This window comes from Oncorhynchus keta, chromosome 1 (genome assembly GCF_023373465.1).
Source record: "Oncorhynchus keta strain PuntledgeMale-10-30-2019 chromosome 1, Oket_V2, whole genome shotgun sequence".
NCBI classification, from domain to species: Eukaryota; Metazoa; Chordata; class Actinopteri; order Salmoniformes; family Salmonidae; genus Oncorhynchus; species Oncorhynchus keta.
In genome coordinates this window covers 51,529,627-51,555,898 of record NC_068421.1, presented here as the reverse complement: position 1 = coordinate 51,555,898, position 26,272 = coordinate 51,529,627, and the positions used below count along the sequence as shown (strand labels likewise).

At 43.8% G+C, this 26,272-nt stretch overlaps 1 protein-coding gene across 2 annotated transcripts in view; it reads left to right on the top strand.

Annotated features, from left to right (window-relative positions):
* The window catches only part of LOC118387194 (zinc finger protein GLIS1), a 130,115-nt gene that overhangs the window by 57,084 nt on the left and 46,759 nt on the right, over positions 1-26,272 (top strand). For both annotated transcript variants that reach the window (XM_035775371.2, XM_035775367.2), the window contains exons 3-4: positions 19,423-19,648; positions 21,175-22,606. In XM_035775371.2, the coding sequence (XP_035631264.1) occupies positions 19,423-19,648; positions 21,175-22,606 (1,658 nt within the window). The remainder of the gene's footprint in view (positions 1-19,422; positions 19,649-21,174; positions 22,607-26,272) is intronic.

Genomic DNA, 26,272 nt, shown 5'->3' with positions numbered 1-26,272 from the left:
AGATTTTTGACTAGTCATTACACCTTGCAGGGGAATGCAATGATTGGACAACAGACTTTACATAGAGTTTGGAGATGTTTGTCTAGTCATTACACCATGCAGGGGAATGCAGTGATTGGACAACATACTTTACATATCGTTTGGAGATTTGTGTCTCGTCATTACACCATGCAGGGGAATGCAGTGATTGGACAAAAGCCTTTACACAGTTTGAAAATGTTTGACTATTCAATACACCATGCCTTGAATGAGGTGATTGGACAACAGACTTAACACGGCGTTTTGGGATGATTGACTATTCATTACACCATTCAGGGGAATGCAGTGATTGGACAACAAACTTTACACAGAGTTGGGAGATTTTTTACTCGTCTTTACACAGTGCAGGGGAATGCAGTGATTGGACAACAGATTTACGCAGAGTTTTGAGATGTTTGACTATTCATTACAACATGCAGGGGAAAACAGTGATTTGGTAATAGACTATACACAGAGTTTGGAGGTGTTTGGCTAGTCATTACACCTTGCAGGGGAATGCATTGATTGGACAACAGACTTTCCACAGAGTTTGGAGGTGTTTGGCTAGTCATTACACCTTGCAGGGGAATGCAGTGATTGGACAACAAACTTAATACAGAGTTGGGAGAATTTTGACTAGTCATTACACCTTGCAGGGGAATGCATTGATTGGACAACAGAGTTTCCATATCGTTTGGAGATTTGTGTCTCGTCATTACACCATGCAGGGGAATGCAGTGATTGGACAACAGACTTTACACAGAGTTTGGACATGTTTGATGAGTCATTACAGCATGCAGTTGAATGCAGTGATTGGACAGATTTAACACAGCATTTTGAGATGGTTGTCTATTCATTACACTATGCAGGGGGATGCAGTGATTCGACAACAAACTTTACACAGAGTTTGTCTATTTTTGAACAGTCATTACACCATGCGGTGAAGGCGGTGATTGGACAACACATTTATCACAGAGTTTGGATATGTTTGAATATTCATTAAACCATGCTGGGGACTGCAGTGATTGGACGACAAACTTTACACAGAATTTTGAAATGTTTGAAAATTCATTACACCTTGCAGGGGAATGCAGTGATTGGACAACACATTTATCACAGAGTTTGGTGATTTTTGACTAGTCATTACATCTTGCATTGATTGGAATACAGTGTTTACATATCGTTTGGAGATTTGTGTTTCGTCATTACACCTTGCTTGGGAATGCAGTTATTGGACAACAGACTTTACACAGTGTTTGGAGATTTTTGACGAGTCGTTACACCTTGCTGGGGAATGCAGTGATTGGACAACAGACTTTACACAGAGTTTTGAGATTTTTGACTTTTCATTACACCATGCAGGGGAATGCATTGATAGGACAACAGAGTTTAAATATCGTTTGGAGATTTGTGTCTCGTCATTACACCATTCAGGGGAATGCAGTGATTGGACAACAGACTTTTCACAGTGTTTGGAGATGCCTGACGAGTCATGACATCATGCAGGGGAATGCAGTGATTGGACAACAAATATAACACAGAGTTTGGATATGTTTGAATATTCATTACACCAAATCAAATCAAATCAAATCAAATGTATTTATATAGCCCTTCTTACATCAGCTGATATCTCAAAGTGCTGTACAGAAACCCAGCCTAAAACCCCAAACAGCAAACAATGCAGGTGTTAAAGCACGGTGGCTAGGAAAAACTCCCTAGAAAGGCCAAAACCTAGGAAGAAACCTAGAGAGGAACCGGGCTATGTGGGGTGGCCAGTCCTCTTCTGGCTGTGCCGGGTAGAGATTATAACAGAACATGACCAAGATGTTCAAATGTTCATAAATGACCAGCATGGTCGAATAATAATAAGGCAGAACAGTTGAAACTGGAGCAGTAGCACAGTCAGGTGGACTGGGGACAGCAAGGAGCCATCATGTCAGGTAGTCCTGGGGCACGGTCCTAGGGCTCAGGTCCTCCGAGAGAGAGAAAGAAAGAGAGAATTAGAGAGAGCATATGTGGGGTGGCCAGTCCTCTTCTGGCTGTGCCGTGTGGAGATTATAACAGAACGTGGCCAAGATGTTCAAATGTTCATAAATGACCAACATGGTTGAATAATAGTAAGGCAGGACAGTTGAAACTGGAGCAGCAGCATGGCCAGGTGGACTGGGGACAGCAAGGAGTCATCATGTCAGGTAGTCCTGGGACATGGTCCTAGGGCCCAGGCCAGTTGAAACTGGAGCAGCAGCATGGCCAGGTGGACTGGGGACAGCAAGGAGTCATCATGTCAGGTAGTCCTGGGGCATGGTCCTAGGGCTCAGGTCCTCCGAGAGAGAGAAAGAAAGAGAGAAGGAGAGAATTAGAGAATGCACACTTAGATTCACACAGGACACCGAATAGGACAGGAGAAGTACTCCAGATATAACAAACTGACCCTAGCCCCCAACACATAAACTACTGCAGCATAAATACTGGAGGCTGAGACAGGAGGGGTCAGGAGACACTGTGGCCCCATCCGAGGACACCCCGGACAGGGCCAAACAGGAAGGATATAACCCCACCCACTTTGCCAAAGCACAGCCCCCACACCACTAGAGGGATATCTTCAACCACCAACTTACCATCCTGAGACAAGGCCGAGTATAGCCCACAAAGATCTCCACCACGTTACAACCCAAGGGGGGCGCCAACCCAGACAGGCCGACCACAACAGTGAATCAACCCACCCAGGTGACGCACCCCCCCCCCAGGGACGGCACGAGAGAGCCCCAGCAAGCCAGTGACTCAGCCCCACCATGCTGGGGACTGCAGTGATTGGACAACAAACTTTACACAGAATTTTGAAATGTTTGAAAATTCATTACACCTTGCAGGGAATGCAGTGATTGGACCTAAGACTTTACACGTCGTTTTGGGATTTTGACTTGTCATTACACCATGCTGGGGACTGCAGTGATTGGACAACAAACTTTACACAGAATTTTGAAATGTTTGAAAATTCATTACACCATGCAGGGGAATGAAGTGATTGGACAACAGACTTTAAACAGAGTTTGTAAATTTCTGACTATTTGTTACACCATGCTGTGAATTAGGTGATTGGACAACAGATTTAACTCAGCGGTGTGAGATGATTAACTATTCATTACACAATGCAGGGGAATGCAGTGATTGGACAACAAACTTTTCACAGAGTTTGGAAATGTTTTAATATTCATTACACCATGCTGGGGTATTCAGCGATTGGACAACAAACTGAATACAGGGTTTGGAGATGTTTGTCTCGTCATTAAACCATGCAAGGGAATGCAGTGATTGGCCAACAGACTTTACACAGAGTTTGGAAATGTGTGAGTATTCATTACACCATCCAGGGGAATGCATTGATTGGACAACAGACTTTACACAGAGTTTGGAGATTTTCGACTATTCCTTACAACATTCAAGGGAATGCAGTGACTAGGCAACAGACTTTACACAGAGTTGGGAGATGTTTGACTCGTCACTACACCATGCTGGGGTATGCAGTTATTGGACAACAAACCTGATTGGATAATAGAATTTACACATAGTTTGGAAATGTTTGAGTAGTCATTTTACCATGCAGGGAAATGCAGTGATTGCACAACAGACTTTACACAGAGTTTGTCTTCTTTTTAATAGTCATAACACCATGCAGGGTATTGCAGTGATTGGACAACATACTTTACACATCGTTTGGTAATGTTTGAGTAGTCATTTATCATGCAGGGGAATGCAGTGATTGCAAAACAGACTTTACACAGAGTTTGGAGATGTTTGACTAGTCACTACACCATGCTGGGGTATGCAGTTATTGGACAACAAACCTTTCAAAAAGTTGAGAGATTTTTGACTCGTCATTACACTATGCAGGGGAATGCAGTGTTTGGACAACAGACTTTACACAGAGATTGGAGATTTTTTACACCATGCTTTGAATTAGGTTATTGGACAACAGATTTGACACAGCGTTTTGAGATGATTAACTATTCATTACACCATGCAGGGGAATGCAGTGGTTGGACAACAGACTTTGCGCAGAGTTTTGAGATGTTTGACTATTCATTACAACATGCAGGGGATTCATTGATTGGATAACAGACTTTACACAGTGTTTGGAGAATGTTTACTATTTATAACACCATGCAGGGGAATGCAGTGATTTGACAACAGACTTTACGCAGAGTTTGGAAATGTTTAAATATTCATTACACCATACAGGGGAATGCAGTGATTGGGAAACATACTTTACACATATTTGGGAGATGTTTGACGAGTCTTTACACAGTGCAGGGGAATGCAGTGATTGGACAACAAACTTTACACAGAGTTTAAAAATGTTTGACTATTCATTACACCATGCTGTGAATTAGGTGATTGGACAACAGATTTAACACAGCGTTTTGAGATAATTAACTATTCATTACACCATACAGGGGAATGCAGTGATTGGACAACAGACTTTACACAGAGTTTGGAGATTTTGACTATTTATTACGCCATGCAGGGGAATGCAGTGATTGGACAACAAACTTTACACAAAGTTGGGCGATTTTTGAGAAGTATTTACACAGTGCAGGGGAATACAGTGATATGACAACATATTTTACACAGAGTTGGTCTATTTTCGACTAATAATTACACCAAATAGGGGAATGCAGTGATTGGACATCAGACTTTACACAGAGTTGGTCTATTTTTTACTAGTAATTACACCAAGCAGAGGAATGCAGTGATTGGACAACAAACTTTACACAAAGTTGGGCGATTTTTGAGTAGTATTTACACAGTGCAGGGGAATGCAGTGATATGACAACATATTTTACACAGAGTTGGTCTATTTTCGACTAATAATTACACCAAATAGGGGAATGCAGTGATTGGACAACAGACGTTACACAGATTTGGGAGATGTTTGACTAGTCTTTACACCATGCAGGTGAATGCAGGGATTGGACAACAAACTTTACACAGAATTTTGAAATGTTTGAAAATTCATTACACCTTGCAGGGGACTGCAGTGATTGGACAACAAACTTAACACAGAGTTTGATGATTTTTGAATAGTCATTACACCATGCAGGGGAATGCAGTGATTGGACAACAGACTTTAAACAGAGTTTGAAAATGTTTGACTATTCGTTACACCATGCTGTGAATTAGGTGATTGGACAACAGATTTAACTCAGCGGTTTGAGATTATTAACTATTCATTACACAATGCAGGGGAATGCAGTGATTGGACAACAAACTTTTCACAGATTTTGGAAATGTTTGAATATTCCTTACACCGTGCTGGGGTATTCAGCGATTGGACAACAAACTTTTCACAGAGTTGGGAGATTTTTGACTAGTTATTACTCCTTGCAGGGCAATGCAGTGATTGGACAACAAACTGAATACAGGGTTTGGAGATGTTTGTCTCGTCATTACACCATGCAAGGGAATGCAGTGATTGGCCAACAGACTTTACACAGAGTTTGGAAATGTGTGAGTATTCATTACACCATGCAGGGGAATGCATTGATTGGACAACAAACCTGATTGGATAATAGATTTTACACATAGTTTGGAAATGTTTGAGTAGTCATTTTACCATGCAGGGAAATGCAGTGATTGCACAACAGACTTTACACAGAGTTTGTCTACTTTTTAATAGTCATAACACCATGCAGGGTATTGCAGTGATTGGACAACTGACTTTCCACATAGTTTGGAGATGTTTGTCTTGTCATTGCACCATGCAGGGGAATGCAGGGATTGGACAACAAACTTTACACAGAGATTGGAGATTTTTTACGATTCATCATACCATGCCGAGGAATGCAGTGATTGGACAACATACTTTACACATAGTTTGGAAATGTTTGAGTATTCATTTTACCATGCTGGGGTATGCAGTGATTGGCCAACAGACTTTACACAGATTTGGGAGATGTTTGACTCGTCTTTACACTGTGCAGGGGAATGCATTGATTGGACCACAGACTTTACACAGATATGGGACATTTTTATGATTCATTACACCATGCAGGTGAATGCAGTAATTGGACATCATACTTTACACAGAGTTTGTCTATTTTTGGCTAGTAATTCCACCATTCAGGTGAATGCAGTGATTGGACAACATACTTTACACATAGTTTGGAAATGTTTGAGTAGTGATTACACCTTGCAGGGGAATGCAGTGATTGGACAACATATTTTACACAGAGTTGGTCTGTTTTTTACTAGTCTTTACACAGTGCAGGGGAATGCAGTGATTGGACAACATATTTTACACAGAGTTGGAGATGTTTGTCTTGTCATTACACCATGCATGGGAATGCAGTGATTGGCCAACAGAATTTACACAGAGTTCTGAGATTTTTTGACTAATAATTACACCAAGCAGGGGAATGCAGTGATTGGACATCAGACTCTACACAGAGTTGGCTTATTTTTGACGAGTAATTACACAAATCAGGGGAATGTAACGTCGTTCTTCGTTTGTAGAAAGAGAGTCGGACCGAAATGCAGCGTAGTGGTTACTCATGACTTTCATGAAAAAAGTGACACATGAAATAACTATACAAAATACAAAAACAACAAACGGAACGTGAAACCTAATTACAGCCTATCTGGTGAAACTACACAGAGACAGGAACAATCACCCACGAAATACAAAGCGAAACCAGGCTACCTAAATACGGTTCCCAATCAGAGACAACGAGAATCACCTGACTCTGATTGAGAACCGCCTCAGGCAGCCAAGCCCATACAACACCCCTACTCAGCCGCAATCCCAATAATACAAAAACCCCAATACGAAATACAACAACATAAACCCATGTCACACCCTGGCCTGACCAAATAATAAAGAAAACACAAAATACTAAGACCAAGGCGTGACAGGGAATGCAGTGATTGGACAACAGACTTTACACAGAGTTGGGAAATGTTTGAATATTCATTACACCATGCAGGGGAATGCATTAATTGGACCATAGACTTTACACAGAGATGGGAGATTTTTACGAATCGTCCCACCATGCAGGGGAGTTCAGTGATTGGGAATCCAACTTTACACAGAGTTTGGTGATTTTTGTCCCGTCATTACACCATGCAGAGGAATGCAGTGATTGGACAAATGACTTTACACATAATTTGTCTATTTTTGAATAGTCATTACACCAAATCAAATCAAATCAAATTTTATTTGTCACATACACATGGTTAGCAGATGTTCGTGCGAGTCTAGCGAAATGCTTGTGCTTCTAGTTCCGACAATGCAGTAATAACCAACAAGTAATCTAGCTAACAATTCCAAAACTACTACCTTATAGACACAAGTGTAAGGGGATAAAGAATATGTACATAAAGATAAATGAATGAGTGATGGTACAGAGCGGCATAGGCAAGATACAGTAGATGGTATCGAGTACAGTATATACATATGAGATGAGTATGTAAACAAAGTGGCATAGTTAAAGTGGCTAGTGATACATGTATTACATAAAGATGCAGTAGATGATATAGAGTACAGTATATACATATACATATGAGATGAATAATGTAGGGTATGTAAACATTATATTAGGTAGCATTGTTTAAAGTGGCTAGTGATATATAGGTCCTAATCCAGGCACTTGTCATCTCCCGTCTTGATTACTGCAACTCGCTGTTGGCTGGGCTCCCTGCCTGTGCCATTAAACCCCTACAACTCATCCAGAACGCCGCAGCCCGTCTGGTGTTCAACCTTCCCAAGTTCTCTCACGTCACCCCGCTCCTCCGCTCTCTCCACTGGCTTCCAGTTGAAGCTCGCATCCGCTACAAGACCATGGTGCTCGCCTACGGAGCTGTGAGGGGAACGGCACCTCAGTACCTCCAGGCTCTGATCAGGCCCTACACCCAAACAAGGGCACTGCGTTCATCCACCTCTGGCCTGCTCGCCTCCCTACCACTGAGGAAGTACAGTTCCTGCTCAGCCCAGTCAAAACTGTTCGCTGCTCTGGCCCCCCAATGGTGGAACAAACTCCCTCACGACGCCAGGACAGCGGAGTCAATCACCACCTTCCGGAGACACCTGAAACCCCACCTCTTCAAGGAATACCTAGGATAGGGTAAGTAAGGGTAAGTAATCCTTCTCACCCCCCTTCTCCCCCCCCAACAAGATTTAGATGCAAGTGGCTGTTCCACTGGTTGTCATAGGTGTTTGCACCAATTTGTAAGTCGCTCTCGATAAGAGCGTCTGCTAAATGACTTAAATGTAAATGTAAATATATTTTACATAATTTCCCATCAATTCCCATTATTAAAGTGGCTGGAGTTGAGTCAGTGTGTTGGCAGCAGCCGCTCAATGTTAGTGGTGGCTGTTTAACAGTCTGATGTCCTTGAGATAGAAGCTGTTTTTCAGTCTCTCGGTCCCAGCTTTGATGCACCTGTACTGACCTCGCCTTCTGGATGATAGCGGGGTGAACAGGCAGTGGCTCGGGTGGTTGTTGTCCTTGATGATCTTTATGGCCTTCCTGTGACATCGGGTGGTGTAGGTGTCCTGGAGGGCAGGGAGTTTGCCCCCGGTGATGCTTTGTGCAGACCTCACTACCCTCTGGAGAGCCTTACGGTTGTGGGCGGAGCAGTTGCCGTACCAGGCGGTGATACAGCCCGACAGGATGCTCTCGATTGTGCATCTGTAGAAGTTTGTGAGTGCTTTTGGTGACAATCCAAATTTCTTCAGCCTCCTGAGGTTGAAGAGGCGCTGCTGCGCCTTCTTCACGATGCTGTCTGTGTGGGTGGACCAATTCAGTTTGTCTGTGATGTGTACGCCGAGGAACTTAAAACTTACTATCCTCTCCACTACTGTCCCATCAATGTGGATAGGGGGGTGTTCCCTCTGCTGTTTCCTGAAGTCCACAATCATCTCCTTAGTGATTGGGAAACAAACTTTACACAGAGTTTGGTGATTTCTGTCTAGTCATTACACCATGCAGAGGAATGCAGTGATTGGACAACAGACTTTAAGCAGAGTTTGGAGATTTTTAAAAACTTTTTATTACACCATGCAGGGGAATGCAGTGATTGAATATCAAAGTTTACACAGTTTGGAGATTTTTGACTATTCATTACACCATGCAGGGGAATGCAGTGATTGGACAACAGACTTTACACAGAATTTGATGATTTTTGACTATTCATTACACCATGCAGGGGAATGCAGTGATAGGCCAACAGACTTTACACAGAGTTTGTTGATTTTTGACAAGTCATTACACCTTGCAGGGGAACAACAGACTTTGTCTATTTTAGACTAGTAATTCTACCATGCAGGTGAATGCAGTGATAGGACAACAGACTTTGGAAATGTTTGTCTCGTCATTATACCATGCAAGGGAATGCAGTGATTTCCAACAGACTTTAAAAATGTTTGAATATTCATTGCACCATTTATTTAACTAGGCAAGTCAGTTAAGAACAAATTCTTATTTTCAATGACAGCCTAGGAACAGTGGGCCTGTTCAGGGGCAGGAAGACAGATTTGTACCTTGTCAGCTCGGGGGTCTGAACTTGCAACCTTCCGGTTACAAGTCCAACGCTCTAACCACTAGGCTACCCTGCCACCCCATGCAAGGGAATGCAGTGAATGGAAAACAGACGTTACACAGAGTTTGGAAATGTTTGACTCGTCTTTACACTGTGCAGGGGAATGCATTGATTGGACCACAGACATTACACAGATATGGGACATTTCTACGATTCATTACACCATGCAGGGGAATTCAGTGATTTCAGTGAAACACACTTTACACGTAGTTTGGAAATGTTTGAGTAGTCATTTTACCATGCCGGGGTATGCAGTGATTGGACAACAGAATTTACACAGAGTTGGTCTATTTTTGGCGAGTAATTACACAAATCAGGGGAATGCAGTGATTGGACAACAGACTTTACACAGAGATGGGAGATTTTTACGATTCATCCCACCATGCAGGGGAGTTCAGTGATTGGGAATCAAACTTTATACAGAGTTTGGTGATTTTTGTCTCGTCATTATACCATGCAGAGGAATGCAGTGATTGGACAAATGACTTTACACAGAATTTGTCTATTTTTGAATAGTCATTACACCATGAAGGGTAATGCAGTGATTGGACAACAGACTTTACACATCGTTTGGAGATGTTTGTCTATTCATTACACCTTGCTGTGAATGCAGTGATTGGACAACAGACTTTACACAGAGATTGGAGATTTTGACTATTTATTACACCATGCAGGGAAATGCAGTGATTGAACAGGAAAGTTTACACAGAGTTTGGAGTTTTTTGACTGTTCCACACAACATTCAAGGGAATGCAGTGATTAGGCAACAGAATTTACACAGAGATGGGACATTTTTTTACGAATCATTACACCATGCAGGGGAATGCAGTGATTGGACAACAGACTTTGCACATAATTTGAAAATGTTTGTCTATTCATTACACCATGCGGTGATTGGACAACAGACTTTACACATAGTTTGGAGATGTTTGACTAGTCATTACACCATGCAGGGGGATGCAGAGATTGGACAACATACTTTACACAAATTTTGGAGATGTTTGACTAGTCATAACACCATGCAGGGGAACGCAGTGATTGGACAACAGACTTTACACAGAGTTTGGAGATTTTTGTGGGGATTTGCTATTACTTGCTTTGGTTCTTTAAATTGTCATAATGTTTCAGAAAATAGTTTTTCTTCGTCACACATAGTTTGAATTCAAGGTGAAGTTGTTCATGACAAATCAAGGAGAAACATGGGATACCTTTACGAGCACAGCTAATATCCATAACAATCTTATTTCATCCTCATGAAAATTCCTTGTTTGCTCGTACTGGTAATCCTTCTAAGTAAACAGAGACATTTCTGTCCTCCTAATTGAATTGTTTTTCTTCTTCCCCCTCTTTTCCCTCACTCCGTCGAGCACCTGTTTAAAGTAGCTGTCCTTTCGAGTTTGTTATTTTTCATTTACTTGTGCCCCCAGGTTTTTCAATCATACATCCATTACTAAGCAAACAAATACGTTCTGGGCCTATGCAGCAGACACAAATATAGATGAGTTATGAGATTTAAACCAGGAGAAGGCAGCTTTGGACTGTAATACACAACATCTGCGGAGGACAGCAGTCACACAACACAGAGCATCCCGCAAACTTCTCCAGCCTGTCATCTCCCACCCCAGTCATGCTGTGTGTTATAAGTGTTATATAAATCGAGAAGAGAGGAAGAGGAAGAATGAACTGATTATTATTAACCGTTCGTGTGCTCATCTTATGATTTATGGAGCCCAATGTGGCAACGGGTTGAATTGGCACGCTGGATTTCCAGGTGCATCCGTCTTGTGGTTTTGGCAGCTTGTTGTTTCTTGAGTTGAGATATTTTAGCGTCTGGGCCCTGACATGGGTTGTGTCCCAAATTGTGCCCAATTCCCTATATAGCGCACACATTCTTTTTTTTTTACCAAAGCCCATGCCGCCAGTTCCCTCCGGACAAAGCTAGCCTCTCTCAGTACAGTACACCTCTTGAACGCTTCCCGTCTTCTCCTCCCTCCTCCTCTTCCCTCCTCACCTCCTCCTCTTCCCTCCTCCTCTTCCCTCCTCCCTCCTCCTCTTCCCTCCTCACCTCCTCCTCTTCCCTCCTCCTCTTCCCTCCTCACCTCCTCCTCTTCCCTCCTCACCTCCTCCTCTTCCCCCCTCACCTCCTCCGCTCCCCCAAAAACATCTGCACATCTGTTTTTATTCAGAAGACTTAAACACATTAAACACTGGCACAAGCGCAGTCTCACCCCAGCACTTGAAACAGCGCTTAGGTGACTTAAAAGGCAGAGGCGAGAATTATAGAAAATCAAGTGTCACCGGGGGAAAAAAAATCGCCTGAGATTACCACCAATTACACTTAATCATGTACCGCACCAGGACATCTGCTGATCAGATGCAGCAGTACTATTGTCCATAGAGACTATAGAGAGAGCGCGCGCGAGAGAGAGAGAGATCAGATAGACAAAGAACAGAGAGACACAGAGAGAGAGAGAGAGAGAGAGAGAGAGAGAGAGAGAGAGAGAGAGAGAGAGAGAGAGAGAGAGAGAGAGAGAGAGAGAGAAGAGACTGTGAAAGACGGAGAAAGAGACCGAGACCCGAAAGAGAGACCGACGATCAGAATCTGAATCCTATCGTAATTTGTGTGAAATGAGAGCGATCCATTATTCAAGGAATGCTGGGTTCAGAATGATAGCATGTGATGTGATATGGTGACGTGACTGAATATCAGGTCATTCTGAGTGTAGAATGCATTGAGGAATACAATACAGGACATGCAAATCTGGAGATAATAGTCACTTTTTTGTGGGGTTAGCCATGCCCTTTCTTTGTTGGAGACATGTGGGATGTTCTGTTTTATTAGTCATTTATTAGTCATTCAGATAGAGAGGGAGTTAGCCAAAGCACAAACTGATTTATCTCAACATGACTCTCTGATGATTTGCCCCTTTGGCAACAAGAGTACAGCCTTACTGTACACATGTGCATGCCAAATGGCACCTTATTCCCTTTAGTGCACTGCTTCTTGCCAGGGCCCATAGTGCTCTGGTCCAAAGTAGTGCATTATATGGGAATATGGTGCCATTTGGGATACAGATGTGGCACTCATATGGAAATACGTTTTTCTAAACCAGATCAACGTCAACGAGTCAAAAGAGAGAGCATGACATTTGTTCTGGTTAATTGTATTTGTTTGCCTGTCTTGTCTCTTTATCTCCAAATGCAGAACCGGATGAATTCATCCATGGAAATAGTTTGTAAGGACTTTCCATTTGTGGTTTGTCGATGCGTCTGATTTTTTTTTTTATGGCTTTGCTTTGTGTTCTCGAGGGGGTTTGAAACAGAGGAAGCGTGACAAATGGATGACCTAAGAACACCGAATCAATAAGGGTGTGATTGGAACCTCATTTCTCCCCTTGACACAAGCCAAAATAAGAATCACATATGTCCCTCAATAGACGTTCTCCAGTAACCACATATATCCCTTTATAATTACCCCATGTCTGCGTCTATAGTTTATGTGTTTGTTCCTGTGTAATAGAGAGATATTCTTCTCATCTAATCTCACTATCTCCCCCCGTGGGGGGGGGGGGATCCGTGAGCTCAACCGTTTCTAATCATCCCACAATGATAGTAATAGATCTATAACCATGGTATCAAACAGGGTATCTTCGTGTGGTCCTGCTCCACAAGTTTGTTTTTCTGGGAGGTGTGTAAGAACAAGAAGGGGGGATAACAATAGAGGCCTTCTTCGGGGCTTCGTCTCAGCTCTCTCTGGTTGTGAATGCTGACATCAGTGGGTGTTTGTAAGGATGGGCCAAAAGCACATCTGTACATGGTCTTGATAGAGCAGCACAGTTGCCCGCGGTGATTCTGGCATCGGCATGTAACGAGTCTCTCCCTGATCTCATGCCCTGAGATTGTCACCTCTAATTGGCTCTGAAGGCTTGCAAGTGTGCATATCATTATCAGAGCAACCAATGAACCCCCCTCTTCAAAACGATTTCACTTACAAAATACACGACTGAAATCATGGAGTTCATTTCAGCTCACATTTTGGAGAGAATTGGGGGGAAAAAAAGCCCTAAATGGTTCCTTAGAGACCACCCGTGACCACTGTTACAGGACCCAACCGCAACATGACCAGTCAGCACTGATCTGACCCCTGCGTGTTCCCATCACTGTGTCAGCGCAACAATGGACCTCTCTCTCACCCTCCCTCCATCTCTCTCTCTATCTCTGTCACCGGCTCTGTGTGTCTTCCATTTCACCTCGGTCCCAGGTGCTTCCACTGGCTTCCACCTCCTGATCAAGCCAGCCCTAACACACAACGAAATACTCGCAATGTTGAATTACCATGGCATATTCAATATAAACTGAATTTACGGTTGGTTTCCTTCCAAGCCACCATATGTTGAGAAGCCTGTTTCTCCTACTAGCCTGAGCATGACTGATTCTGTTAATGTAGCAAAGCTTTCAGCCGGGCGTTCAGTCTGTATGCTTTATGGAATATAGAACAACTATAGGACTTTAGAACAGACACAGTGACTGGAGTGGAGGCACCCTGGTTTATTTTAGAAGAGTGACTGTTCTAATCTAGATCTAAAGATAGACTAGTTATATGGTGTGAACTGATCAGGGAAAACTCCTTGTCCTACCAATTGCCTACAACTAGGGACAGTTTTTCCTGATGATATACCCTAAACCCTAGTCCTAATCATCTCCATACAGTTTAGGCTCCTCTCGCAACCTGGTCTCAAAGCATTTCGTATTATTCTGTACGTAAATCCAGAACATGGCATTTTATAGTAGGATATGTTACGTTTCATATGGTATTTATTAATTTATGGATTCCATCACCCATCTTGTATATATTATGAATAACAATTTGTTTTATATGTCATTTACAATATGTTACGAATTTTCTAAACATAGAAGATGTTACGAATTTGCTAAATGTATGATATGTTACAAATTCTGTATAGGTGGCTTATATTAGCTAGCTGGCTAACGTTACCTAGGCTAAGGGTTAGGATTGGGGGTTAGGGTTAAGTTTAGGAGTTATGGTTAAGGTTAGGGGAATGGTTAGCTAACATGCTAAGTAGTTGCAAAGCAACTAAAAAGTAGTAAAAAAAGTAGCTAATTTGCCCGTGATGAGATTCAAATTTAGAATCTTTGGGTTACTAAAGGTTTGCGTTATACACCCACCGATCCACCCCGACTTTCATTTTTGCCTTAACCTGTTGCGACGAGCAATCCCGTATCCGGGAGTGTAATTATAGCCTCAAGCTCATTACCATAACGCAACGTTAACTATTCATGAAAATCGCAAATGAAATGAAATAAATATATTGGCTCACAAGCTTAGCCTTTTGTTAACAACACTGTCATCTCAGATTTTCAAAAAATGCTTTTCAACCATAGCTACACAAGCATTTGTGTAAGAGTATTGATAGCTAGCATAGCATTAAGCCTAGCATTCAGCAGGCAACATTTTCACAAAAACAAGAAAAGCATTCAAATAAAATAATTTACCTTTGAAGAACTTCGGATATTTTCAATGAGGAGACTCTCAGTTAGATAGCAAATGTTCAGTTTTTCCAAAAAGATTATTTGTGTAGGAGAAATCGCTCCGTTTTGTTAATCAAAAACCCGTATCCGGGAGCGTAATTATAGCCTCAAGCTCATTACCATAACGCAACGTTAACTATTCATGAAAATCGCAAATGAAATGAAATAAATATATTGGCTCACAAGCTTAGCTCCGTTTTGTTCATCACGTTTGGCTGACGCAAACTTTTTTCCAAATTAACTCCATAATATCGACAGAAACATGGCAAACGTTGTTTAGAATCAATTCTCAAGGTGTTTTTCACATATCTATTCGATGATAAGTCACTCGTGGCAGTTTGGTTTCTCCTCTGTTCAAAATGGAAAAAGGCACGCGCCTGGAGATTACGCAATAGTTTTGACGGAGGACACCGAGTGGACACCTGGTAAATGTAGTCTCTTATGGTAAACTTTCCAATGATATGCCTACAAATACGTCACAATGCTGCAAACACCTTGGGGAAACGACAGAAAGTGTAGTCTCTCTCCTTGCGCATGCACAGCCATATAAGGAGACATTGGAACACAGCGCCTCAAAAATCTGGCTCACTTCCTGTATGAAATTTCATCTTGGTTTCGCCTGTAGCATTAGTTCTGTGGCACTCACAGACAATATCGTTGCAGTTTTGGAAACGTCAGAGTGTTTTCTTTCCAAAGCTGTCAATTATATGCATAGTCGAGCATCTTTTCGTGACAAAATATCTTGTTTAAAACGGGAACGTTTTTCATCCAAAAATGAAATTACTGCCCCCAGAGGTTCAAGAGGTTAAGTAACCATCTGTCTTATGTAACCATACCAAACGTAACATACATCTTCTCCTTTTCCCGATGTCCTCTCCTCCTGCTGCAACATCTCCTCTATACCTCACTATTTCCTGATCCGGAGCCATGTTCCTCCTCTCATCCTCTCCTTCATAGATATGGGTATCTCTTGGAGTGCCAGGTCAAAGGTCCGTGCTCAGGAAGGCAACTCCAAAGATTGCCAAACACACCGTAGCAAAGCTTGAAACAATTGTTTGTATTTTATTGATTTAAATTTTACTAGGCAAGTCAGTTAAGAACAAATTCTTATTTTCAATGACTGCCTTGTTCAGGGGCAGAACGACAGATTTTTACCTTGTCGGCTCGGGGATTCGATCTTGCAACCTTCCGGTTACTAGTCCAATGCTCTAACCACTAGGTTACCTGCCACCCCAATCTCTTTAAAGAGAACAAATCATAGGTCATCACTCCGCTGGCATGTTTGCGGTGTTCACGCAGCTTTGCCTTGATTTACATAAAGTACTTTCTACTGGCAAACAGCAACTGTTTCCAAACAGGGAAGCAGAGAATGCCTCTTCTGAAGTGTGTTGTATTTTACTTGGCTTGAATGTGTGGCTGGGTATATGTTGTATTTCATTGTTCATCGTACCTGATCCGAACATAAGCTACATCTTAAAGACGTACCGTACAGAAAATATTAAATGGTATGGTTAGACCATAGGCTTTATGCTGTTCTCACTTTGGCTGTGTATTTTATAGGGTGCTTGGAAGTGCACATACTAATACAGTTGTAGGATCTTAATTTGATTACTCTTTTTCTGCTGAGAATTTTCCTGTACAGCAGGAAATGCAAACTTGAAGTGTATTTCAGTTTTTAAAAGGCTTCTAAAGTTGGTAATTTCCACTTAGAAAAGTCAGGCTTGGCCTCCCGAGTGGCGCATTGGTCTAAGGCACTGCATCGCAGTGCAAGCTGTGCCACTAGAGATCCCGCTTCGAGTCCAGGCTCTGTCGCAGCCGGTCGTGACCGGGAGACCCATGGGGCGGTGCTCAATTGGCCCAGCGTCGTCCGGGTTAGGTGAGGGTTTGGCCTGCAGGGATGTTCTTGTCCCATCACGCACTAGCAACTCATGGTGGCAGGCCTGGCGCAATGCACGCTGACATGGTCGCCAGGTGCACCATGTTTTCGCCGACACATTGGTGAGGCTGGCTTCCGGGTTAAGCGGGCATTGTGTCAAGAAGCAGTGCGGCTTGGCTGGGTTGTGTTTCGGAGGATGCACGGCTCTCGACCTTCGCCTCTCCCAAGTCCGTACGGAAGTTGCAGCGATGGGACAAGACTAACTACAAATTGGATACCACGAAATTGGGGAGAACCATTTTAAAAGAAATAAATACATATCCGACTTGATTTCCTCAAAATGAAAAAATGTCCATGAATTATAATCAACATAATAATTCACATTTCTGGTTACTGCAGGATTATTTTCCCGCTGTAGCAGAGTGGCTCAAATTAAGATCCTACATCTGTATATTCACTCTTTAGAACATGTGGTGCGTGTTTGCGTGTGCGTGTGCACCTGTGTGTGACTGTACATAGTGAAAGGTTACACACGGTCAAAGCCATGGTGTACACGCATTTTGAATTCTCTATCCTGACTCATGTCACCATTGGCCGTCCTGATTGAATCACTCTTATTCCAGATGAGGCAAGAAATACTTGGCCGTCAATCAACAGGCCTTGAAGTTTTCAATACACAAACACAGTTGGATATGCTAACTGTGGAAACGCGCAGCCAAGAAGAAAAAGAAAAAAAAGAAGAGGCAGGACACTCCAGAACTTTATAAACAGAACCATTTGTATTCCTTGAAAACAGAACAGAGCTGAAAGAGTTCTTGCCTTCTGTTTATGGCTCTGAGTGAAACCAGCATGCCTCTCAAAGTCCCTCAGCGAGCGACACTGCAGCGGTTGCACTGACTTTCTATACCGGTCCCCTCTCGCTCCCTGTGCATCACCTCTCCCTCTCGCCACCTCTCCCCTAGTCTCTTTTTCTCTTTCCAATGCCAACCACACATCTCCACCGTAACTTGTTTTTCTGTGACTTCTTCACAACCTCTCCCTCTCTCTGTCCGTCTGCCTCTCCCTCCCTCCTTCTCTCTCGCTGACTACTATCGTGTTTAAAAGAAGAAGAAAAATCTTTCTCTGCCTGTTATTTCATCCTCGTCTTTCTGTTTTCTCTATCCTCATGCCTTCCTCCTCCATCTCTTTTTTCCTTTCATTCCTTTATATCACTTAAGGAGTGTTTGGGTGCCTGCATTGATAATAGCTCAAGAGATGTGATAACATTGTCAATAACATCATTATGAGCTAAATTCAATTTGAGAAATTGAGTTAGGGAGGTTGGAGCAGGGACATATGGCCTCCTACACACGGACAAGCATCGGGGGTATTGTCTTTCCTTCTGGAAATATTTCGACATACACAGCCACCCCCCTTCACTCACTTTCATGTGTCAAATTTCAGATCTCTAGTCATATTCTGATGTGTTTTATGGAAACATTTTGTTAGACACAACCACCCCCCCCAAAAAATAAAAAAGCTTTTCTTGGTTATATTCATGTCATGTGGTGCTAAATATATATATTGTTTATGCTAGTGGTTCAGCAAACTCTCTCACAATTTCAACACAAAACACATTTCCTGTAATCGAAATAGAATTACCCGGTTGTGGATTGACTGAGTGTCTCTTCAATAGCAAAGTGACAAACACATGGAACATTTTGGAACATTCATCAATGCAAATAATTAGCTAATTTCTCGCTCTTGTTTCGTTTTCCCACAGTACTAATAATATCAATGAGATCCACGCTATAAAGTGTTATTGTCTACACACTGAAGAAGGCTGTGAAGCCAAAACGTCTGTTGTATATGCTAACTGGATGCAGTAAAAAATAATAATAATAATAATCACGCTTTTTTGTTTTTGCTTATCTGTACACAGTTCAACAACAACTTACACAAGTCTAATCTTTTGACGTCATCAGCTTTTTTAAAAGTTCACCAAAGAGCACAAAACCACTCCATATCTCAACGGGTCCACAAACTTCGAAGCCAGCGATTGTTCTCCTGAGATCGATCGTAATTTGATACACTTTCAACATGTCACTGATGGAAGCGTCTCAGAGGAGATCTGTTGCACTCTATGGCAGTTATTAATCTCTCTGTTCTGTCGTTAGAGTAGCGAAACAGGCTAGCAGAGCCAACTTCCAGCTAGAGGGGGACTCTGAGGGGTTTACAGTGCTGTCATTGTCATCATAAGTGTTGTATTTATTGGTGTTGTGTGTATTTGCTTGTGCAAACAAACTTCCCCTTTGGGAATGAATAAAATCCTATCTTATTTTAGGGAATTTGAGGGTTACAGACAGACAGACATTTTCATCCCTTCTCTTCCCCTTTTCCAGTGAACGGCAGCTGCAGCGGTGCGTACTGCCCAGAGAAGGAGAGTGGGCCAGAGCTGGGGGGCAGTGAGGGCACACTGATGCGCTGTGGGCAGAGTCTGGCGGTGCCGGTGCCACCAGGGAGCCAGCCAGGTCCAGTGGGTCATTACCACAGTGTCCACTGTGAGCGGCCCACACCCACACACAACCTTCATCTGCAGGACAGCCAGCAGCAGCACGCTGAAGCCAGGTAAGAACGACAAGACAGGTTCTGACAAGAACACCGGCAACATAGGGGTCAGTGCAGGCCTGAAACAGTATAGCCGTCTGTCGATTGTTTCTGTTGATCAGATTGTTTTGTATTTTTTGAAACACCTGAAATGATGTTAGCAGTACACGTTCTACTATCGTATTAACACTAATAACATTATCATACTGATAAAATGAACAGTAATCATTCTACGCAGGTAATGGTATTGATAATAATCCCCATATAAATGCGTACTTCATCTGTCAAATGTAATTACCTATAGCATGTAATGACATTTCTCATAGAGGAGGCAGGTACACTACGTAACATCTATTCACTGGTCAGAAAAAGATTCCTATCACCCTCTCTGGCCTCTATACACTCCAAAGTGCTTCTGGAGAGACATTCAATTCTCCCATATTGTCTCCGAATGCCATCGCTGCAGCCAAACAGGAAATAGCGCTCATGAAAGAAAGGGGGGGCACTCTCTCTCTCTCTCTCTCACACACTCTTTATTGACTACGAAAAAGTCCATCTCTGGCTCTATCTAGTACTTTTCCCCAGTGTGCGTCGAGAGAGAGGGAGAGATAGAGAAAGAGAGAGCGAGAGGGAGAGAAGAGAGAGAGAGAGAGAGGACAAAGGCAATTCCTTCATGGAGACAGGAGAGAGAGAAAGAGGGGCCTTCTCACATCACTCAAGAGCTTTGCACAAAATCCATAATGAGCGAACTGACAGGAATTATTATGTAGGACATCACAGCGACGCATGGAGAAATACGACCTGGCTCCCCATTCACCGGGGGCAAGATTCCCACCATAATACACAGTATTGTAAACGCTGACCCTTCACAGGCCGCCATTATGCCAACAAACCAGGTGACTCCTATTTATCCCAACATGTAGGCTTAGGTTTAACCCCTTTGTGTCATCAAAGCCTGTCAAACTAGTGACACACAAGAAGGCTCATCCATCGCCTCTTCTTCTGTCCTCTCTATCTGCCGCTCTCCTATTCTTAGCCATAAATGCCCATTCATAACTGCTCACAGGGCTCAAGGTCCCCTTTCATTTATTCATGAAATCACTCCCGGATCATCTGCTTCTGGTGGATGCTGCCTTGTTTTGAAAGGGACACCACAAGTCACTAACTAACCTTCCGTTTCTCTCTGAAAGTCCGCTGGCTGTGTGAAGTGGATGTTAGACCCCCTGACTAAAATACTTTTAGTTCTGTGGGGGCTCTCTGGGGTGAGATGTTATTCTTGTAGCCAAAGAACGAGAGCACGGGAGAGCAGAGAAAGAGAGAGGGGGAGAAAGAGAGCCCACTCTAGGCCAGGTCTGCAGCTCACAGCCTTGCTGTTGTGCGAGGGCTGAAAGCTGCGGCGTGTGGGAAGGATGGCTTGGCAGGACCCAGACAGCCGTGGCCTTTATCTATCAACAGCGGGCGGCTAATAGTGCTCATATTCGCCCCTGTGTTGTCCTAATAGCCTCGCTCTGCTCAGATTCCCTGCCGTGTGTTTTTCCCCTCTACAGGTCCTCTGCCTTCCAGAGATCCCTGGCCTCTCCCGACCCAGGCTGCGGAACCTCCAACGGGACCAGGGCACTTCCTCTCTCCTATCCCATCAAACAGGAGGCATCCATGGGCTACAACATCTCACAGGGACCAGGGGTCCCCACCACAATCCAGGGTGCCTTCCAGAACAGCCGGGGAAACATTGGGGTCCGGCGGGGGGAGATGGAGGGTCCTCTCGGTGGAAGCGGTGGTGGCAGTGGCTTAGGCAGTGCTCTATCGGCAGACTCGGCGTACCCGTTTAATAATGAAGATGACTCCTCCCCGCTGTCTTTGTCCCCAAGCGGCTCCCGTCATTCAGCGCGGCTGCTCACTACTAGCAGCCTGAAGAGACGCTGCCTGTCCCTGGCTTCCCAGTCTGCCGCTGCCAGCAGTAACGCTAGCGCCGTCGCGAACGCCGTCGTCACCGCCACCGAGGGGATCGATATCACCGCCATTATCTGCTCCTCCCAGATGTCCGTGGTGGCCTGTGTCAACGGGCTCCGGACAAACCCCTCACCCCAGCCCAGCGGCGGCTTCTCCTCCCGGGCTGGCCCCCACAAGCCCCCACCCCCCCAGCAGTGCAGCAGCCCCCAGCAGCCCCTCTCGCAGGAGAGTTGTCAGCTGCCCTCGCCTGCCGCCTGCCTGCTGTCCCTCTCTTCGGGCTCCTCCTCGGGCTCCTCCTCCTCCTCCGTGTCGTCTCTGGACCCGGAGCAGCAGAACCAGGGACTGTGTGAGGAGCCCGGCTCCATGCAGCCGGGGGGTGGAGGAGGAGGAGGAGCAGGCGCCGATGGGCTGGGTCTGCTGATGAGTGGGGCCCTGATGACGGGAGGCCTGCTTGGGAACGTGTCTATGCTGGAGGGCTGTCAGAGGGCCGGTGGAGGAGCTCTGAAACAGGAGCCTCTAGATGACTTCTCTCCCAGCGAGGAGGGGCTCTTTCAGCACCACTACCACCATCACCACCATTATAACCACCTGACCGGCCGCACTGCTGCCAGCCACCTCCGTCCTCACCCCCACCACCCTGCCCCCCCGCGGCCCTCCATGCCCCCACCCTACCACCTGCACCAGTACGGGGGCCCAAGCCCGGGGGGCTTGCTGCACCTTCAGAACCAGCCCACATCATCTTCATCTTCTCTCCTCTTGAGCCTCAAGACTTCGAGCCCCGTCGGGGGAGAGGACGGTGGGCCGCTCAGCGACAAGCAGGTTTGCCGCTGGATTGACTGCAGTGTGGCGTACGAGCAGCAGGAGGAGCTAGTGAGGCACATCGAGAAGGTGCACATCGACCAGCGCAAAGGGGAGGACTTCACCTGCTTCTGGGCCGGCTGCATCCGCCGCTACAAGCCCTTCAACGCCCGCTACAAACTCCTCATCCACATGAGGGTCCACTCGGGAGAGAAGCCCAACAAGTGTATGGTAAGTCCCTCTCCCCACCATAGAAATATAATTCATTGAATGGAAATCCCCATTCAAGTAAACGTGATGGGTGTGCTGGCGGCCATATTGAATGTACCCATGCCATTCTAGTAATTCCCCACCCTGAGTAGAGAACCAAGCCATTACGGTTGGTGTCGGCAGTCAATGTTGTTCACAGCCCACTTTTCTGAATGGAAGCCATTTTTTTATGGTCCATTGTACTGTAGGTTACATTTCTTGTTTCCGCAGTATATTTTAACTGTGTGAAATTGACACTTCCCAGCTTGTGCAAACAGTTTGATTGTATCCCTGCATATGACTTTTTCCAGTTTCCACAGAGCAGGCCAAGAGAGCCTGCTCCCTTTTATTTAAACATACATTTTGGAGCTGCTGTGTACAGTACATGTGTAATACATGAACAGGTGAAGTTGATGGTAGACTAGTTCCTAATACAGTATATCCCTTATTTGGTATTTCATTGAAATATATATATATCCTCAGAGACTGATGGTCGATTGTGATTCAAGGAAACATCTACATCAACAAGATGCATTCTTTCCAAAAGCAATACGGGTCATTTCTTCATTGCAAAGTTTTTTTTTCCAATGATAAAATCAGACTAGTTTTTTTATTGAAAATGGATACATTTGTAGTCACAGTATTTTTTTGCAGTATGTTTCAAAGCACACATTTTCCATTGAAGAAAAGCATTATAATTGGAGCAGTGTAGCTCGTTGTATAAATTGCTTTGTGGTTGTATTCTTTACAGGTGAAGCTCTCCTATTCCACAAGTCAACACACCAATCAACGTCAAACTGTCACTCCCCAGCATCCCTTAGCAAATGGAAAAAGCCCTCCAACCTAGAGAAGGATTTCGTCCAAATACACAATAGTCCACAATTTGTGTTGGGCGATGTCATGTTTATTTTCTCTCACTTTGCCGTTTTTTAAGAAGGGATTCAGATCATGAAAAACTAACACATCTGGTTAACATAACCAAACAATGCATACACTTGATCCCTTTAAATGGAAGGTTTAAATGTTTAGCTGTCCCACAAGTATTAAGTGAACTGGCTTTTTTTTATCCAAACCAAACACAGGGAAATACGTAGTAGTCTAGCAGAAGAAGAGGCTTACGAAGCAGAGGGATGGATGGTAAAATATCTTGTCTTGCTCAATTCAGAGTTTCACCCAACCCCTGTCCGAAATGTTCTTCCTCGTTCTAGGAAAACCATCCAAAATAGAATTATTATTGTGCAATACGATCGTAGCCTTACACCACAAAAAAATACCTGTTTTATTTCTACTTATGTTTTATGAAATCCCAGGCGATATATAGAAAAAGAGAATCATATTTTGTATAATTTACTGGCTGCTCATTATTGTGAACTTGTGAAAACTGGCGAGCGTCATAAGTTGTTAAGTGAAATGCAGTTAAAGTGTTTAAGTGTTAAAGTGACACTTAACACTGCTTTACATTGTTAGCTACATTTTATAGGATTTTTTTTTACACGAAGGCGTCGTGTAGTATTTGAATGCATAATGAGCAATGGAAGTTACTGGAAGTTCCTCAGAGCCATCGTTCATTAGTGCGTGTGCATGTTGAAGCTCAAAATGTGCTCAGGCTGTGAATCTTCTCTCAACTCTGTTGTGCTGTTTTTCACGCAAATTCTGGGAATTCTAGGGAGTTCTGGGAACAAAATTCCCTGTGTTTTGGTCCAGCTGTTGGTTTAGATTTTTTCAGAGAGTGTTGCATATACGTTAAACACTCACATTTTTTTCTTCTCTTGTGACTGTTCATGCCAGTATAAGCTGAGTGTGTCTCAAACTCTGTCACGGAGGTCAGTTTGGTGCCACGTGGGACAGGAAGGGAAATAGACGGAGTGTGTGTTCGTGTGTGTCTGTATGCATACGTACTGTACTACATGTATGTATAAATGTGTGTTTGTGTGTTTGTGTGGGGAGATGCTTACCAGATGCTAACACTAGAACAATTCGCCTCAGTGTAATGGAACCGCTGGGCTCTATCTCGGGACCGGAGGCAGTATGTGTGTGTGTGTGTGTGTGTGTGTGTGTGTGTGTGTGTGTGTGTGTGTGTGTGTGTGTGTGTGTGCGTGTGCGTGTGCGTGTGCGTGTGTGTGTGTGTGTGTGTGTGTGTGCGTGTGTGTGTGTGTGTGTGTGTGTGTGTGTGCGGGTCCAAGCAACACATCACAGCCTCCCAATCACTCAGACCTCAGCAAGGCCTCAAACATACATACATACATGCGCACACACACACAGACAATAGGAGGTATTGATTCTATCCATGTTGGATTCTAACACTCAGTTCTCAAACTGAACAAAAACAGAAATGTATTCAGACTTGCATAAACACTTCTAATGAGTATGTATTTAGATTCAGCTCGACAGAAAGCCTTAGAGAAAGTGGAAGAAAGTCTGCACGTGTTTTGCATGTGTCTGAGGCAATGAGTTTGTGTTTGAATAATGGTTGAGAGTGTGTGGTCATTCACGTGCAATACTATGGCGATAGATCCCTGCCATAATTTGTCACAAATGTGGGCTATGATTTGTAGTGGGTAATGCATTTATACGCACAGCATGTGTGTGTATATGTCGTCGTATCTTATTTCGTATCCTTATTTAGCCCTTTTATGCGTCTGTGACCACTGCAGTCAGAAGCATTTGACTGATGCCTGTTGTGTTTGCTGTACTCATGCAATAGACAAAGGCATTTAGGAATTCCAGCTATTCGCACAGAGGAAACAGATGAGACATTTTGATTCAGGACCAAATGCTCCAGAAACCCCCCCCCCCAGCTAATTCCTTTATTATCTTTCCAGCGGCAGATTCCAGTGGGCGCTCATGAGTTGGAGCTGCGCTCACATCCAAGCATAACACTCCCCTCCCCTCCAGCCTCCTCCAGCTGCACAGCATTTGTTTCGTGCGGTGTCTTGGCAGGAAAAAGTCATTATCACAACACAAAAGTCGTTCTCCGACCTCTCGCTTGTCACTGTCCATACCTGGCTATGTTTAACGCGGACCTATGTTTAACGCGGTCCCCCATAAAAATTGCGACTCCATCTGTAACCATTGAGTTCGGAGAACTTGTAAAGCCCCCCACTACTACAATTAATGCAGGCCCCAGGGCTGTTGTATAGTAGTCTGGCAGCCAGGGACACACGGGCGAAAAGGAAATGGCATAATCTCTCTGCAATATCCTGTTATGTTTCATGCCTAATTCGGAGTGTTGTTTTAGTTTATTACATTTTTTTTTTTTTAAATCTTGTCTGCATAAATATTAAAAATATATCCAGCAACCGGAGACCTGACATAGTCACCGGCTTTGATAACTTAGTGGGTTATATCGAGACGGTCCTGCGGGCTTAATGTCTCTGAGTCAGATAGCTCCACTCTGCACCCTGAAGTTCAGATAAATATTCATCTAAACCCTATATAATGTAGAACTTGATGAGACACGTCATGCTGGACCATATCTTGCGTTTGGTTCTTGACTTGGTTCTCTCCGAGTCTCCACAGATTAACTGAATGGCAAAATTGTATGAAATTGTTTTGAAATCCTGTCCATTGAAAGTATTGCACAATGTTGGACTATATGGACGTGGAGAAGGCCTGTTGAAGGATTCGCTTGTGCTTCCCTCAATTTTT